Below are 15,234 nucleotides of genomic sequence, written 5' to 3' on the forward strand. Positions count from 1 at the left end.
ATGAGCACAGTGGTCTACAGATATGAGAGGAATAGTTTACGAGACAAGGTGACAGCTTCTAGTTAGATCAAGAGATAGAATTGGAGAAGTGGACCTACTTCTGGGTACATCCTTTGGGTTTCCTCAAACAGTTGATAGTGGGGAATTTTACTGTTCCATTTCTGTTGCTGGCTGGTTTGTTTCATTTTAATATTAAAAATCCATTCAGGACCAATGCACTTGTCAGTCAAACAAATCACTTTTTCTTAGCTGGAAATGTGTTATCAATATCTCCCTCCCATTTGCATGGGTTCCAAAGAAAACACCCCAACAATCCCTAAAATTTTGCTTGAATTTTGCTTCATAAAGCTTCAGATCTAGTTGACTTTATTATTAATTAGAGGCTACAGGAAAGTAGTGAATTTCTTCCAGTTGTAATTTAATTCTCACAACACTTTGAGTGCTTTATGCTTTCACATGTAGTGATTAATACCTTATCATTAAAATTACCTTTTCTCTTCAATTAAGGTTTATATTTGCCAAAAACACTGGAAACTAAAAAATTAAAAAGAGAAACTAACAAGTCTTTAAAAACAGAGTTCTAGAAGAGAAATTACACTAAAGAGGCATTTTTAATCCAACTATTGCAGTATGAAGACTACTTAGACTAACACCGCAATCTTTGTTTAATCACTATATTTACAATAAGGTACTAAGATCTGAACTGAACTTGGATATTTTTACAGAACATGATTACAAGAGCTTGATTTTGGAAATGTTTCCGATATCTTTCTAGTGCATTTACTGCACTGAACTGTAGTGAATAGAAGCAATGAGCAAGACACATGTTAGAACACTCACAGGAGTCCCCACCAGTGCAGTATCAGAGAATCAGAGCACAAGTTTTATGTGACTTTGTTTTTTGGGGTGGCAATAAGAAGTGAGACTGAAGTCCTCAGGGAGTAGGGCATAGTAATCATGTGCATAATATTTTTACATCATAATACCAATATTTCAGTTTTTCTGGAATGAAACTCTATTGCCATCAGGGAGATGCTGACAGTCTCACTGAAAAGACCATCAAAGATGCAAGTGATGAGCACTGCTAATGATATTATGTGTTCTATGAGTATCTGTCCATTTAGGAGCTAAGACACTCATCTCTTTACACTTGAGCTCTTGAAAAGTCACCAGTGTGGGAGAACAATTTCCGTTCTGTGCCCTAATCAGTCTGGATTGAATTAGTGGCTTAGAAATGAAAGGGTTGGTGTTGTCTTATCAGTTTCCTGCGCTATTTGGTTATCCTAAAAAGATATTTTCCACCTGGGCAGAACAGAACATTAAAAGAAGAGAGAGCAGAATTTTTGAAGATTGAATTTGAAAGGAAGATCTGAACATAATAAGATAGATAATATACGTTTCTCCCTTGACAGGAAAACATTTGCCTGGGAAAGCAAAGCAAGAAGTGCACAGACTTCTTAGCATCCTCACAGGCTTCATCCTCTAAATAACATAGTCACTATTCACCGGGCAATATTATGTGATGAAACTGGCAATTAGCTCAGTGCTTGATTCAGTCTCCACACCAAGCATCACCTTCAGTCTTCACACTTGAGGAATGAACATTGACAGCAAATGGCCTTTAAAGCAAAATAAACTGTACGAATTTTTCTTCAAGCAGGAAAATAGGAGCTAATGAAAATACACAGGTAACATCCATATTATTACAATATATACCTGCAAAAATGTCCGTAGTTCCTGGGAGACTTTTCCAAAACTTTTGCCACAATTCCCATCATGTATTCTGAGGTTATTTCTATTCTGGCCAGGTCCTGTGTATAGAACTGGCAATGTGCCACAAGGGAATGTGTCACATTCCCTTGGCACCAGGGAACTCTGGAGCTGTTGAGCAACAGGTAGCAATGTGCAGGCATCTGGTAGGATGGGCTTCAGTGCTGAAAGCACAACTGAATATAACAATTGTGATTGTTATCAGATGTGGTATTCCTAATAACTAAATAGCACTTTAAAAGTTGATTTATTGAGTCAATCCATAAAACTCTATCACAGTCAATGGGAATGTCAGTTCTTGTAACAGCCTGACTGCTTTTTTTGAGAGCCTAAATATCCTGTTTGTTATTAACCAGATACTGAAATTTTGTCCAGAGTGTCCGTATGTTGCTCCTGAAGCTCTTTGTTAAAGCACTATTTTTATAAAGGAAATATTTTATAATTATCATATTAATGATGAGCTTTAATGCCAATATGCGTTAGTATTTTATTGTCAGGGAACTGTAGGAAAATGCTGAAGTAAATGAGAAGTATTAATTTGTTTTCTTCTCTCCTTAGCTAGAGAAAGAAAATGTTAGGTCTGTAAAGAAGGATCACTTCAACATAGGTGATACACAATACTGTAGCTGTACAGCAAGTACTTTTTTGACAAACAATTAACAGCAGCTAATAGATGGAAATGGTATTTTTCATATTGGATTCCTAGGTAAGTAAGTAAGCTTTTTCCAGGTAACAACATAACTATTTGAGCTGTAAAAGCAGAATTCATTGCAGTGGCAGTAGCACAGAAAGGTTTTGTGATTCAAATTCTGCTAGCAAAAGCCTAGAAGGTTCTTTTAACAGCTAATGCTGGCAGGCAGGCGGGCTGCTGGTACAGGGGACTCCTGGGCTGCTGGTACAGGGGACTCCTGTGCCCACGATGGGGCAGTGTTGATGGAGGTCAGGTATGGGTCGTGTTGGTTAATCCTCCTGGTGTGACAGCACTGATGTCTCCAGCTGACTCACGTTTTTTATTGTGCAGTGGGACACTCACCCCGGGAGGCAGCTGGGGCCAAAAGAGGAGCTGTCAGCCCAGACAACTGAACAAATGCCCAGCAATGAGACTGCTCTCACACAAGACCTCTGCCCCTCGATTTGCTGCCGAGTTGGGAAGCCACTTTGTGTCAATACAGGCAAAAGGGAGCTGGCAGACAGCCTGGGGCCATTTGTTGGCAGAGACCTGAAAGCATTTGAATGTGGATTTTTAACCTCTCCCTTTCCTGTCAAGCAGTCCTGTCACCCATGTGGGCTTCAAGATAGGGGCTGAGCCTGGCAGGCTTGCTCTGTGTGTGTGCGTGTGTGTGTGGGTTGGTCCGTGACACGGCTTCTATGGCAGCTGGATTGCCTCAGTTCAGAGCTTCAGGAATGAATTGTAAACTGTTGCTTCCTATAACTTTAAAATAAAAACTCAATTTTTGTGGGCTACCAGGAGCAAACTTCTGGCTTGCCAGATTTCCCACACACCGGTCCCTTGAAAGCCAACATGTGAGATTGCAGAGAAAGGCTTTGCTCCTGTTTTGTTAAATATTAATGGCAGTTTCCTCCCCTTAAGCACACAAAGGGACAGAGGTTTGACAAACACTCTGTGTGTGTCACTTGCTGCTTGACAAGTGAAGCAGGCAGCATTCAGGGAGCACAGAGGCTATGAGAAGGCACGCTGAACTGAGAATTCCTACATCTGTATTCTGCATATTTCCAGGAGGGAAGAGCTTCTGAGTAAGTCTGGGTAGGCTGAAGTGATGACAGTGGTGGGCAGTTGTATGCTTGTCAGAGGCACGAGAGGAGGAAATTAAATACAGCAGAAGGGAAGAGCATGAAGTGCCATAGCACTGAATTCCTTAGTGTCCTTTCCCATAACCAGTTTTGCAGGAGATGAACTACTCACAGGCAGAAACTCAACACCAACCTTCTGCTTACTGAAAGTAGCTATAGCAATAGCTTTAATTTCCGAAGTTTGTAGTTCTGGTGTTGGACAAGTGACTTTGTGGGACTAAAATTCATTTTTACAGCCCTTCTCTTCCCTTGCTCCCTTGCTCTCTTGCTCTCAGGCAGAACCTCTTCTCTCTAAGGCTAAATACCTGTTTCTTGTCTATTTGATGAGATTCCTTTTTATCCTCTTTAATTTTTAAAGGTGATTTTTAAGCTGTGCAGCAGTGTTCATACCCACACTAAGCTGGATTTGTTTTTATTGTATAGAAAGTGTTGGTCCATTAGAGAGAGACTGCAGTTGTTTCTGCTTAGGCTGAATATGCCTTACAATGACTGTACTTTTCTAAATGCTGAGATGAAAACACAGCATTAAATGAGGTGCTACTGGAACACTTTTGTGTGTTGTGTTGGTTTTGATGCCTGGTTTCAGGTTTTGGGTTTTTGTGGAATCTTTTTTTGAATATACTTTCTGTGAAATGTGCTTTCTTGGCTATGAGACAGCTTGCATTTTTTTTTTAATTGAATAAAGAGCATAAGTCACAGATTTGTGCTTTTCAGGAAAATATCTGTATTATGGGTTCAGCTCCCTGAGGTTCTGAGGGATGAAATTTAGGGTCAGAATCTGGACTTCAATTTACTATTTCAAATATTCATTATCTGAGACCCCATGGGTTACTGGAAGGAGTTTCTTGTTTGTGTTGTAGCCTGTAGGGAGCAAATAGTTTTAGAGCTGATGAGCTTATAAATGTTGCATGTTGGTTTTTCTTACTGCTGTATACACAGATGTTGGTATAGCTTCACTTGCACCACAGCATTTTCATTTTCTGGATGCTTTGCCTGGTGCTACCTATGCAGCTTCCTCTAGGGACATGAAACTTAGTTTTATCCTGGAAAGAAAGGATGTGTGACAGGAGAAATGTCTTCTTGCTTTTAGTTGCTCTACGTTAAAATGTAGTTGTCTTAAATTAAGCAAAACTTTCAGTTTACTGTGCAGCATTTCTGTTGCAGGGCAGTGGCCACAAAATGTTTTCATCCTTAGGGTTATACTACATACAAATTCTCTCATAAGAAGAGTGAAGTGAAATCTTGATATATACTGGCCAGCTTCTTATAGGACCTAGTGTAAAACTCAATCCACAGTTTTATAAGAAGCTATGGCCTTGTGAGAATCAAATGGTTATAAAGGATATATAAATCCCCCAGCTATTATTCTGATTCCGAATTTAAGCTTGAGATCTCACAGCTCTTGTAGGTGTGGTGCTGAAATCTGATTAGGGAGGCTCATTTCAGCTGGATGAGTAATGGACATGTTTAAGTTACCCTTGATCACGGTGAACAAAGTCATGGGGAGTGCCTTTCCCTGACCTAACTCTGCTCCCGTAGACAGTTACAAGCAGCAGAAGGCAGAGAGAAGTCAATGTCTGAATCTCTTGAAAGTTTCCTTTAGATCATATTTCTGAATATTGGTGTGCACAGTGCTCCAGCACTGGCTGGTTGTTCATTTGTTAATATGCAGTGAAACTGAATTAGGGCCAGATGTAGCCCTCGGTCAAGTTAAATTCAGCCTTGTCTGGGCTCTTAGGTAAATAAGTATGATAGCAACAAGCACTGCAAGTCACAGCTTGACTTTCTCCTTTTGCTTTTTCCCACCCCCTCCTCTTTATTTTTTTTTCTTTTTCAGTTTATGTCTCTATGCCAACAGATTGGAGAATAAATAGATCAAAGAGTTTTTCAAAGCTCTGTTAAACTAAGGAAAAACCCCAACAATTTTTGGCTGGCCAATTTTTTTTCATGTGATGCTCAGTTGTGGGTATGCCCAACACATTTCTTCATTTTTCTGGCTTGTTTAGCTAAAAGTAGAGTGAAGCACACTGTAACCAGTCAGATGTAGTAACCTAATTTAATTTTCAGTGCAAATATTATTTAAACTGAAACTTTGTTTTTCATAAGTGTGCATTTGCACCAGATCAATGCCCTAAATCTTCCTGCACTAACTTTCTCATCAGTTTGGATCTTTAGCCATTTCTCCTTAGCAACACTTGATTTGTGCTAATGTAAGCAAAAAAAAAAAAAAAAAAAAAAAAAAAAAAAAAAAAAAAAAAAAAAAAAAATTATATATATATATCAGACACTGGTTAATAGATTTTTAAACGAAGTGAATGAAAATAAAATCCCTCATAAATTCAAGTCAAGTATACAATTTCTTAATCTGTACAAAACCATTGTATTGGCCAAGGTTGAGCCCATCAGCAACGATGGCAGTGCCTCTGGGATGACGTATTTAAGAAGTGAAAAAAGTTACTGTGCAGGAGCTATTGCAGCCAAAGAGGAGAGGAGTGAGAGTATGTGAAAGGAACAGCCCTGCAGGCACCAAGGTCAGTGGATAGGAGGGAGAGGAGGTACTCCAGGCAGCGGAGCTGAGATTCCCCTGCAGCCCGTGGTGCAGCCCATGGTGAAGCAGCTGTGCTCCTGCAGCCCATGGAGGCCCACAGGGGCACAGAAATGCACCTGCGGCTTGTGGAGTACCCCATGGCAGAGCAGGTGGATGCCTGAAGGAGGCTGTGATCCCATGGGAAGCGCTTGCTGGAGCAGGCTCCTGGCAGGACCTGTGGACCCGTGGAAAGAGGAGCCCACGCTGGAGCAGGATTGCTGGCAGAACCTGTGATCTTGGGGTGGACCCACACTGGAACAGCCTGTTCCTGAAGGATTGCACCCTGTGGAAGGGACTCACCTGGAGCGGTTAATGAAGAGCTACAGCCATGGGAAGGACCCACCTTGGAGAAGTTTTTGGAGAACTGTCTCCCGAGGGAGACACCACATGCCGGAGAGAAGGAAGACTGTAACTATCTCCCATGGGAGAGATCCCACGCCAGAGCAGGGGAGAAGTGTGACCGTCTCCAGTGGGAGCAACCCCATTCCAGAGCAGTGGAAAAATGTTCCTGTTTCCCAACGGAACAACCCCATTCCAGAGTGGTGGAAAAATGTTCCTGTTTCCCAAGGGAGCAACCCCGTTCCAGAGCAGGAGAAAAATGTTCCTGCTTCCAGTGGGAGAGACCCCATTCCAGAGCAGGGGAAAAATGTTCCTGTCTCCAGTGGGAGCAACCCCATTCCAGAGCAAGGGAGGATTGTAGCTGTCTCCAGTGGGAGTGACCCCAGTCTGGAGCAAGGGAAGAGTGCAGTAAGTGTCTCCAGTGGGAGTGATCCCATTCTGGAGAAGGGGAAAAATGTGATTATCTCCAGTGGGAACAACCCTATTCCAGAGCAGGAGGAGAGTGTAACTCTCTCCAGTGGGAATAAGCCTATTCTGGAGCAAGGGGAGAGTTTGACTGTCTCCAGTGGGAGAGACCCCATGCCGGAACAAGGGAAGAGTGCAATAACTGTCTCCAGTGGGACTGACCCCATTCCAGAGCAAGGGAAGAGTGTGACTGTCTCCAGTGGGACTGACCCCATTCCAGAGCAAGGGAAGAGTGTGACTGTCTCCAGTGGGAATGGCCCCATTCCAGAGCAAGGGAAGAGTGTGACTGTCTCCAGTGGGAATGACCCCATTCCAGAGCAAGGGAAGAGTGTGACTGTCTCCAGTGGGAGAGACCCCATTCCAGAGCAAGGGAAGCATGTAATAACTGTCTCCAATGAGAGCGACCCCATTCCAGAGCAGGGGAAGAGTGTGAAGAGTCGTCTCCTTGAGAAAGAAGGAGCAGCAGAAACACTGTGTGATGAACCGACCACAGCCCCCGTTCTCCATAGCTCTAAGCTGCTGCAGGAAAAAAGGTAGAGAAAATCAGGAGTAAAGTCGAGTTCAGGAAGGATGGGGAGGGGTGGGGGAAAGGTGGTTTTAAGATTTGGGCTTATTTCTCATGATGCTACTCAGATTTGATTGCTAATTAGTTGTTTTTTCCCCCAAATGGTGTGATGGTAATTGGTAAGGAATATTGTCCTGTCCTTACCTCAACCCACGAGCCATTTCTTATATTTTCTGTCCTCTGTCCAGCTCAGGAGGGGGAGTGACAGAGCAGCTTTGGTGGGCACCTGGCATCCAGCCCACATTTATGCACACTGGAAAGTGTACCAAGGGTCATGCGTGTCATAGCAGGAATGTATTTTGCATTCCATAGGGTCAGAGCCATAGAAGAAAATGATAAGAGAGCCAGGGGTATAAACGTTGAAATCTTTTCTCCTTCAGATACAGGATGCAACCTCCAAAGATGAGATACATTGTATATTCAGTTAACAGGTTTCCTTCTCTCTTCCTTACTTTGGCACCTCCATGAGTCATCTTTTACTTATCAACTGCTCCCTCACCTTTCTGCTTTTCCAGTTGTCCAAAAAAAAAAAAAAAAAAAAAAAAATCCTGCATCTGATTTCTTTCTTTCAGTTGTTTATATAAAAGAGAGATATTGTGTATGTGTGAGAGGTATAACTACTACTCCTGTCCAGAGTCTGTTACGAATGTTACTTAGAAAACAAAACCAAAAAATCCCACAACTTTTTGTAGGAAAACTGTTTTGCCTGTTCTCAAAGGTTGCAATGAATGTGAGTGTATGTGTGAGAGACAGACAATTTTTCAGGTGCAATTGCATAACTAAGTGACTGGAAAGTTCACAGAGTAGGGTAATACATTTATTACGTTGGAAAAATAATCCAAGTTTGAGACACACAGATCTTTGGTGATTGAAGCAGGTGGAAATCCACTCTTCTAAGGGACAAAACTGAGGGCAAAACTTATAAAATGAAGTTAAAGATGAGGAACAAGAGCATATTTCTCTAGCTGTCATTCTAAGAGTAGTAAGTAACAAACAAAAAGTCAGTCAGACTGCTTTATCCATACTACAGAAACCTGTATAAAAATGTCCTTCAGGGAACAGATAAGATTTTCTAGCATGGAGTGTGCTGGTTTTATGCCAGTGCTTCAGCTTTTTGCTTGCAGAAGAAGGTTGCAGCAATTGGACTGAGTTGTTGCAGTTGTCGTGCCAACAGAGTGGCACCCAGCTGCTGGTCAGAGATGAGCCAGCCTCTCAGAAGCCTGGGCACTCTTCGGGCAGAGTTTGAGATCAGAATTAGTTGTTTTCCCCTGCTTCAGATGGTCCGTAGGACTTGTGACCTCCCTTCCCAGTGCATGAGCTCCAAGTGCACGGCAGTGAGATAGGCTGGGTCTGATAGGCTGTGTTTAATCACTTATGTTGAGGTTCTTCTGGATTCAGAACAGAGGTAGTACAGGAGATTCTATTCTGCTGGTATTTTAAATTTTATTTTATTTTGTTTTGCTTTTTATTTTATTTCCTCGGCAGTTCAGTAACTCCAAAAGCAGCACAGATATCCTCAGATCTTTTCAATCATTTTAGTATTATCCTGTGTGAGATATTGTATTTTTTCCAGATATCTCAGGCCTCAGATTTGATGGACTGTGATATTGGTACTTGAATTGATGACAGAAATTAAGAACGCCTGTTTCGTAGCAGATGGATGGACAATGGCTTTCGGTTTTACAACCTGCCCTTCTAGGATGCTCTCTCACTGTGTTAAATAAACTAATTTGCAAAACTGGACAAAAGAAACCTCTAGAAAGATCTCACTGCACACTGGCAGTACATTGGGGACCACAGCTAAGCTGGTGGAACTGGAAGGAAAAACTGGATACTGGTAGGAAAGGTAAATAAAATATTTTGTATTTATTCTGAAACAAACTCCTCTGAGTGGACGAGCTTAAGAAAGTTTGTGGAACATGGGAGTTCTGTATTCTTACTCTTTTTATGTCCCTCTTAGATAGTTATACTTGAGTCTATCTGATGAGGTTTTGTATGATCTAGAAGTTGATTTATATGTGAAGCAGGGAAAACAGACTTGTCTCTATTCTGGATTAGTGTGCAGCCAGGATTTAGGACTTTTTGATTTCCTATTCAGTTCTTTTCTCTGTGGATACAGAGTATTTCAGTGAATTATTGAGTGACCTTGTAAGTTTTTCTGACTTGTCAGGGCAGAAGAGAGATAAGCCTATTTTACAACAACTTTCCAACCCCAAATTTCAGATTTGGAAGTTGCCAAACCCAGAATGCCCTCAGATATCTTGAAAACTGAGTGTCACAATTAATAAAAATAATTTTTAACACTTCCCAAATTACGTTTGTGTGAGCACAGAGAACTTGGAGAGCTTTGTCAGAGTTAGTTCCACAGAGTTTTTTGCTTTGATATTCCAGGACAGATGAGTAAGCACGTTGAAAAATCACCTGTGCTTTGAAAAAGCAAAGTTGAGAGCCTCTATGTGCACTGGGATTTTTAACAGTCAGCATGTTCAGACGTGCTGCTAAAGAACAAGTTTCAAGGACTCGCAGTTCTTAAATACACAAATGAAGGTTTGTGCTTTCTGCCTGGTTTAAGAAAATGCCATCACTTGCTGTGTTGCCACTCCCTCTCCAGCAAAACTCCAAAGATCTTAAGAAATCAGGTGAGACTAAAATGTACTGAGCCAGTTCCAGAACATTAACAATAGTGGAGCTGTAATAGTGGAAATATCTATTGCATAAATTATTATTCAGAACATGTTATGGGAAAAGAGTAACTCTGAGGGAGGCTTCCCTTTTTCAAATTTGAAACATATTTTTGAGGAGAAAGTGAGAGATGGTCCCATGAAACCAGTGCAGTGTACTTTGGTGGAAAAGAGAGAATGGCTTACTCTGATACTTCTGGTCTTTCTTTTTGATTTTTTCACAGCTAGCTTCTGATGCCTGTGATGAAAAGTACAGCCCAGGCTCATTGATGTTCTTTGCCTTGGGTAGTTATTTGTGTCTGAACAGAAGAGGCAAAAAAGGCTTAAATGGGGAATTGTTTAAAGACCATCCTGTCCTTGCCTTGTAACAGAACAGACGATAGCCATAAATTTGGAGTGGCAGGCAATCTAATCCTCTGAGTATAGCTAATTTCACAATTTCCTGTTATCTTCTTCCCCTCACTTGGCAAAGACATCTAGTGCATGTTGATTGATGGCGTTTGATTTTACAGTCACTCCTCATGGTCAGATTTGTCTTGCTGTCTTGGCTTTACGGATCCAGGCTAATTCAAGTATTTAGGATCTGACTCAACAACTTTGATTTCTTTGCCCTTGTTCTGTACAGTGGTAGAGCACAGTTGCCACTTCATGTAATTCACTTTGGCAGAATGACTCCTGCATTTCTGTGGTGTAAATCAGACCTTTTTACTTCTGAGCCATAAAAACAGTTTAGCTGCAATCAGCTGTGACTGTGTGTCCTTCTCTTCATGAACCAACTGCAAAGGCCCAGAGCTCTGGGGGGAGCGGGGGGTTAAACATAGGAATTCACCACAGCACCCCTGCAAATCCACCCCACAATTGTTATCATTGACTCAGTACTTCTTGGGAACACAGACACTGGAGCTTTTAAAAACCGCACACAGAGCTCCATTTTTTTTTGTTTGTTTCACAGTCCTATCATTCTGTAGCTAGTTCTGCTATGGTTTCAGTTTTTATTTAAATGGAAAGTATCAAAACTCTTTGGGGGAAAAAATTCAGAAGTACAAACAGTAAAAAAATAGGCGTTTCTATTTTTGTTCTATCTTTAAACATTTTGTGATGTGTTTGTCTCTGTGATTCAGAGAGAATGATTTGCTCATTCTCTCTGAATGCTGGGACTTTTCCATGCCAGCACATGTTCATGAGAGTGAGCCTATTTCACACAATCTTATAATGCAGACTTACTGTTCAGTTTAGAAAGTACAAGGTTTTGTCTTGTTTTTGTCACAATTCCAAAGTCAACAATAACAGGGGGATGTTATCTGAAATGCAAGTTTTTGGGGATTTTTAGCCAGACTCCTGGTGAGAGCTTAAAGATTATAAAGGGTCTGGTGCAAGAGGGTTTGTACTGCTACCACATACATCACTTTCTTTTCCAAGAGAGAGGCAAGATATGACAAGTTGCACCACTTGTTTCATCACCAAGTTGAATCAGCTCAAAAAAACACCTGACTGGTGTGTGTCCAGCACTTGGGTGTGAAAAGTTCGCCTCCTTTATTCACCATAAACTCTTTTTTAGACTGAAGATAATTAAATATAATCTGTAATTATCTACTTGAGTTATGTAGAAAATTAAAATGCTGTGTGCTGTGAGAGTGCAGAATATATTATAATAGAGCTAGAAAGGCTATTATAATAGAAATAGAAAGGCTTACTGCCAAATGAGAGTGGATTTAAATTCAGTAGTGCAGGAGGTCCCTTTGTTCTTAATGTTCCCATAATCCCCTGTTACAAGGAGTAACAATAACATAGGTTTTAAAGTCCTTTTCTGCTCCTGGAACAATTAATACACTAAAAGATTCAATTTATATTCTTTGATGCAGTATACAAGGCAGCTGTCCAAGCCTAGATGATTGTTTATACTTGAAAAGAAAAGGTCAGAATTCAAAGGATCATCAATACGTGGGATCCTTGTGGGCCACCTCAACTAAGAAGCAAAGCCATTTCAGATCACCCGTTCTGGTGATGATCGTACATTTTACCCTCATGCTAACCCAGTTAAATGAGTCTGACCCTCTGCATTTGTCCCCTGCTTACAGCAATGCCTGGCTGAGTCTTTGCAGCAGTCACTGTCCCTGCCTGTCTGTCCCCTCTGGTGAGGATGCAGCTAGGGGTGAGGAAAGAAAAGGAATGGCACATTGTCACAAGCAAATTATGCTGAATCCACGCTGCTCTGTGAAATGACTCGTTCCAGAACTCATCTCAAAGTGCAACCACACCACTGACTGCTGCTGTGTGGCAGCTAAAAATGGACTTCTCACAGTCCTTTGCAGGAAAGCATAGAGGAAATTTATTACTAGTTCTTGTATAGAAAGAGGAAGAGGGAATTTTTGGAGAAGAGTCCCTCATCATTTCTTCTCTCAAAGTCCTTAAGTTTTTTTGTTCTGCTTTGAATTACTCTGCCTTTTTACACCTGAAGAGGCCTGGGAGATTGCTGTACTGCAGTGGTGTGTTCGGTTTCTGTTTGTGCAAAAGTATTGATTTGTACTGGGAGCTTTCCCAAGAATGTGACAAAGGCAGAAGAGCTTATGTGCTCTATTTGTTTGCTCTGTAATTTCCTGGCAGCACTGCCCTTAGTGTGAAACTGTACTGGTTACAAGGAATTGTGGTTGCTGAACCTCTGCAAAAGTGCTTGGTCACAGAAGGAATGGGGCATAAACACCAGTTCTAATTTGAGCTTCTGTTGGTCTCTACATGTTTTCTCTCCTCTGCCTGCTTTGTCAAATCAAGTGGAAGTTTGATACAAATGAATATCATAGTGAGCTATTACATCTGTTCTCAGCAGCAGTACATCAGAATGTGCATGGTATAGCAAATGGTTCTGATTAGCAGGAGAGCAGGGTGTGCTTTCCTCTCATTTTGCCTTGCTCTGGGAAGATTCCAGTATTTACACTCAGAGTGGCTGGCAGCTGGTTAGCTGAACATTCTGTAGCATTCTCTCTCACAAATTTCCAGAGAATTTCGAAGTTACATCCTCATTTACCTATCAGGGCAGCTTTAGTGTTGGTATTAAACATGAATTTTTCTGCCCTTGCAAAGAGAAATTTCTATTGCTTTTGTGTCAGATCTCCTTAAATATTGGCTAGAGTAACACGAAGTCTCTAGTAGTGTGTGGCAGGCCAAATCTACTCATTCCCAAACTCACAATTCTATGGTCATAGCTGATTCTGATGTTATTGTTACCCTGAAGCAGACTAGGTTGTCCTGATGAAATGGCACAATGCCCTGAGAAGAACCAGGAATGAGGAAAAAAACCCACCCTAAATAAAATACTAAGAAAGCAATATTTTTCCTAACAAAAGTGGAGAGAGAGTCCTGAGGAGTAAATCCAGTGTTGGAAGTCTTTGCACTCAACATCAGTGTCACTGGGAAATGACAGGATGTTATCAACAGGAGCCTGGAAAACCTAGTACCCTTTTTAAATCACGTTCCTTGTTCTTTTTTCAGTAAATAGGCTCCCATGCATGAGCATGTTGAAGTGGGAAATTCCCTGGATCAGAAAGCCAAAATCTGTCCTACTAATCTGTATGTGTTGGTTTAAGAAGAGCTGATGGGATTTGCAGAACTGAAAAATTGCTATGTGGCTTCTTCCAGCTTGCCTTTCCCCAGGACAGGATGATCTGTGGGATCACTCCTGACACTTCAGGAAAACTAAAACAGTGCTGCAGAGTCTGAGCTGCTTAGCTCAGAGGTCAGAACAGGGCAGTGAGAGTTGGGAGTCCTGTAGCTCTTTCAAGAAAAGTTAGTTAAGCACCCTCCAGTCACTATTAAAGCCTGAAGTGCAACCTAAGATTTTTCTTAGTGTATATAAAGTGTGTTGATCTTGTATGCAAATGCCTCAATAAATGCACATTCGGATGATCCACCCATACTCTGATTTCCAAAAGAGACAAACCCAGCTCTTGAGCCACCCTTCTGGCTGCCTCCCATTGTTAAAAGTTCCTCATGGAGTTGTGGGAATTTTCTGCATCCATTTCTTCTCTTTTCTGGAGTTAGTGTTTGGCAGCTGGAAGCAGAAAGGAGTTGTGCTTCTGCTCAACTGGATCAAAAGGCCAAGCCCCCTAGTTTTAATATTAATTTTTTATTGCTCACTTTCAGAGTGGTTTCTAGGAATTAAATTTTTCCTCTTCTACAAACAGACAAATGTTAGCACTCACATTTTGCAGGAAGAAGATTGGTGTCTTGTCCAAAACTGAAGACTTTTTGACTTTTGGGTCAGATAGAGAGTGAGAATTCAGGTACTTTTGGCATGAAGAACGAGCCCTTCTCTATCACCTTAGATTTTTAGTACAAGTCAGCCTTGCTAAAAGGCAGGAACTTAGTTTTTTCATCTTTTGCCTTGTGACAAGTAGGTTGCAAATTATCTTGAAGCAACTGCATTTATTCTCTTCTTGGTGCAGCTGAGATACAGCTCTTCTGGCAACCCTCAAGTGTTACCATTTTTGTAATTTACAAGTTTTTTCTACATTTGGGTGAGAAAAAGAGAAACTGAAGAGAAGAGACTGAATCAGATATATATGATATGCATTGTAAGGTGCTACACTGTATCATTCTGTATGTAGAAAGCTTCAATTAAAAGCATTTTGCTTTACAGTCTTTTTGTGGAAGGTTGCAAGTTTCTTAATTATTTATCTCTGTCCAGTAATACTGGTTTTAAAATCTGTGGAACTATTGTGCCTTCATGAGAATATTCTTCTAATGGAAGTAGGTTTCTTGGGGAAAAATCATTTTATTATCCAATAATCAGCTTTTGGACTTGTTTTTTCTTTCATTCTGTTACTTACCAACATCCTTTACAGAATACATGCTGAAACCTTTAGACAAAGCTCTGTTCCTCTTTGTTGTTGGATAAGTCTGATAGATTCTCTCTGAATTACTCAAATTTAGAGTGTAATGCAGTGTAAAACAGAATCTATTTCTCAACCGAGGTAACCCAAGTCTTTGAGGGCAAACTTCTGCAGAAGGCCTGTGGCTCT

The 15,234-nt window shown here is 41.1% G+C and overlaps 1 protein-coding gene across 4 annotated transcripts in view; it reads left to right on the forward strand.

Annotated features, from left to right (window-relative positions):
* DENND2B (DENN domain containing 2B) overlaps positions 1-15,234 on the forward strand; it is a 151,104-nt gene that overhangs the window by 74,007 nt on the left and 61,863 nt on the right. Inside the window, exon 1 of one of the 4 annotated variants that reach the window (XM_063398040.1) lies at positions 5,854-7,506. The exons of the other annotated variants lie outside the window; for them this stretch is intronic. Coding sequence (XP_063254110.1) covers positions 6,482-7,506 — 1,025 coding nt within the window. The 5' untranslated portion in view covers positions 5,854-6,481. Of the gene's footprint in view, positions 1-5,853; positions 7,507-15,234 lie in introns of those variants that run through there. 4 annotated transcript variants of the gene reach the window in all.

Source organism: Prinia subflava, chromosome 5 (genome assembly GCF_021018805.1).
Source record: "Prinia subflava isolate CZ2003 ecotype Zambia chromosome 5, Cam_Psub_1.2, whole genome shotgun sequence".
NCBI lineage: Eukaryota > Metazoa > Chordata > Aves > Passeriformes > Cisticolidae > Prinia > Prinia subflava.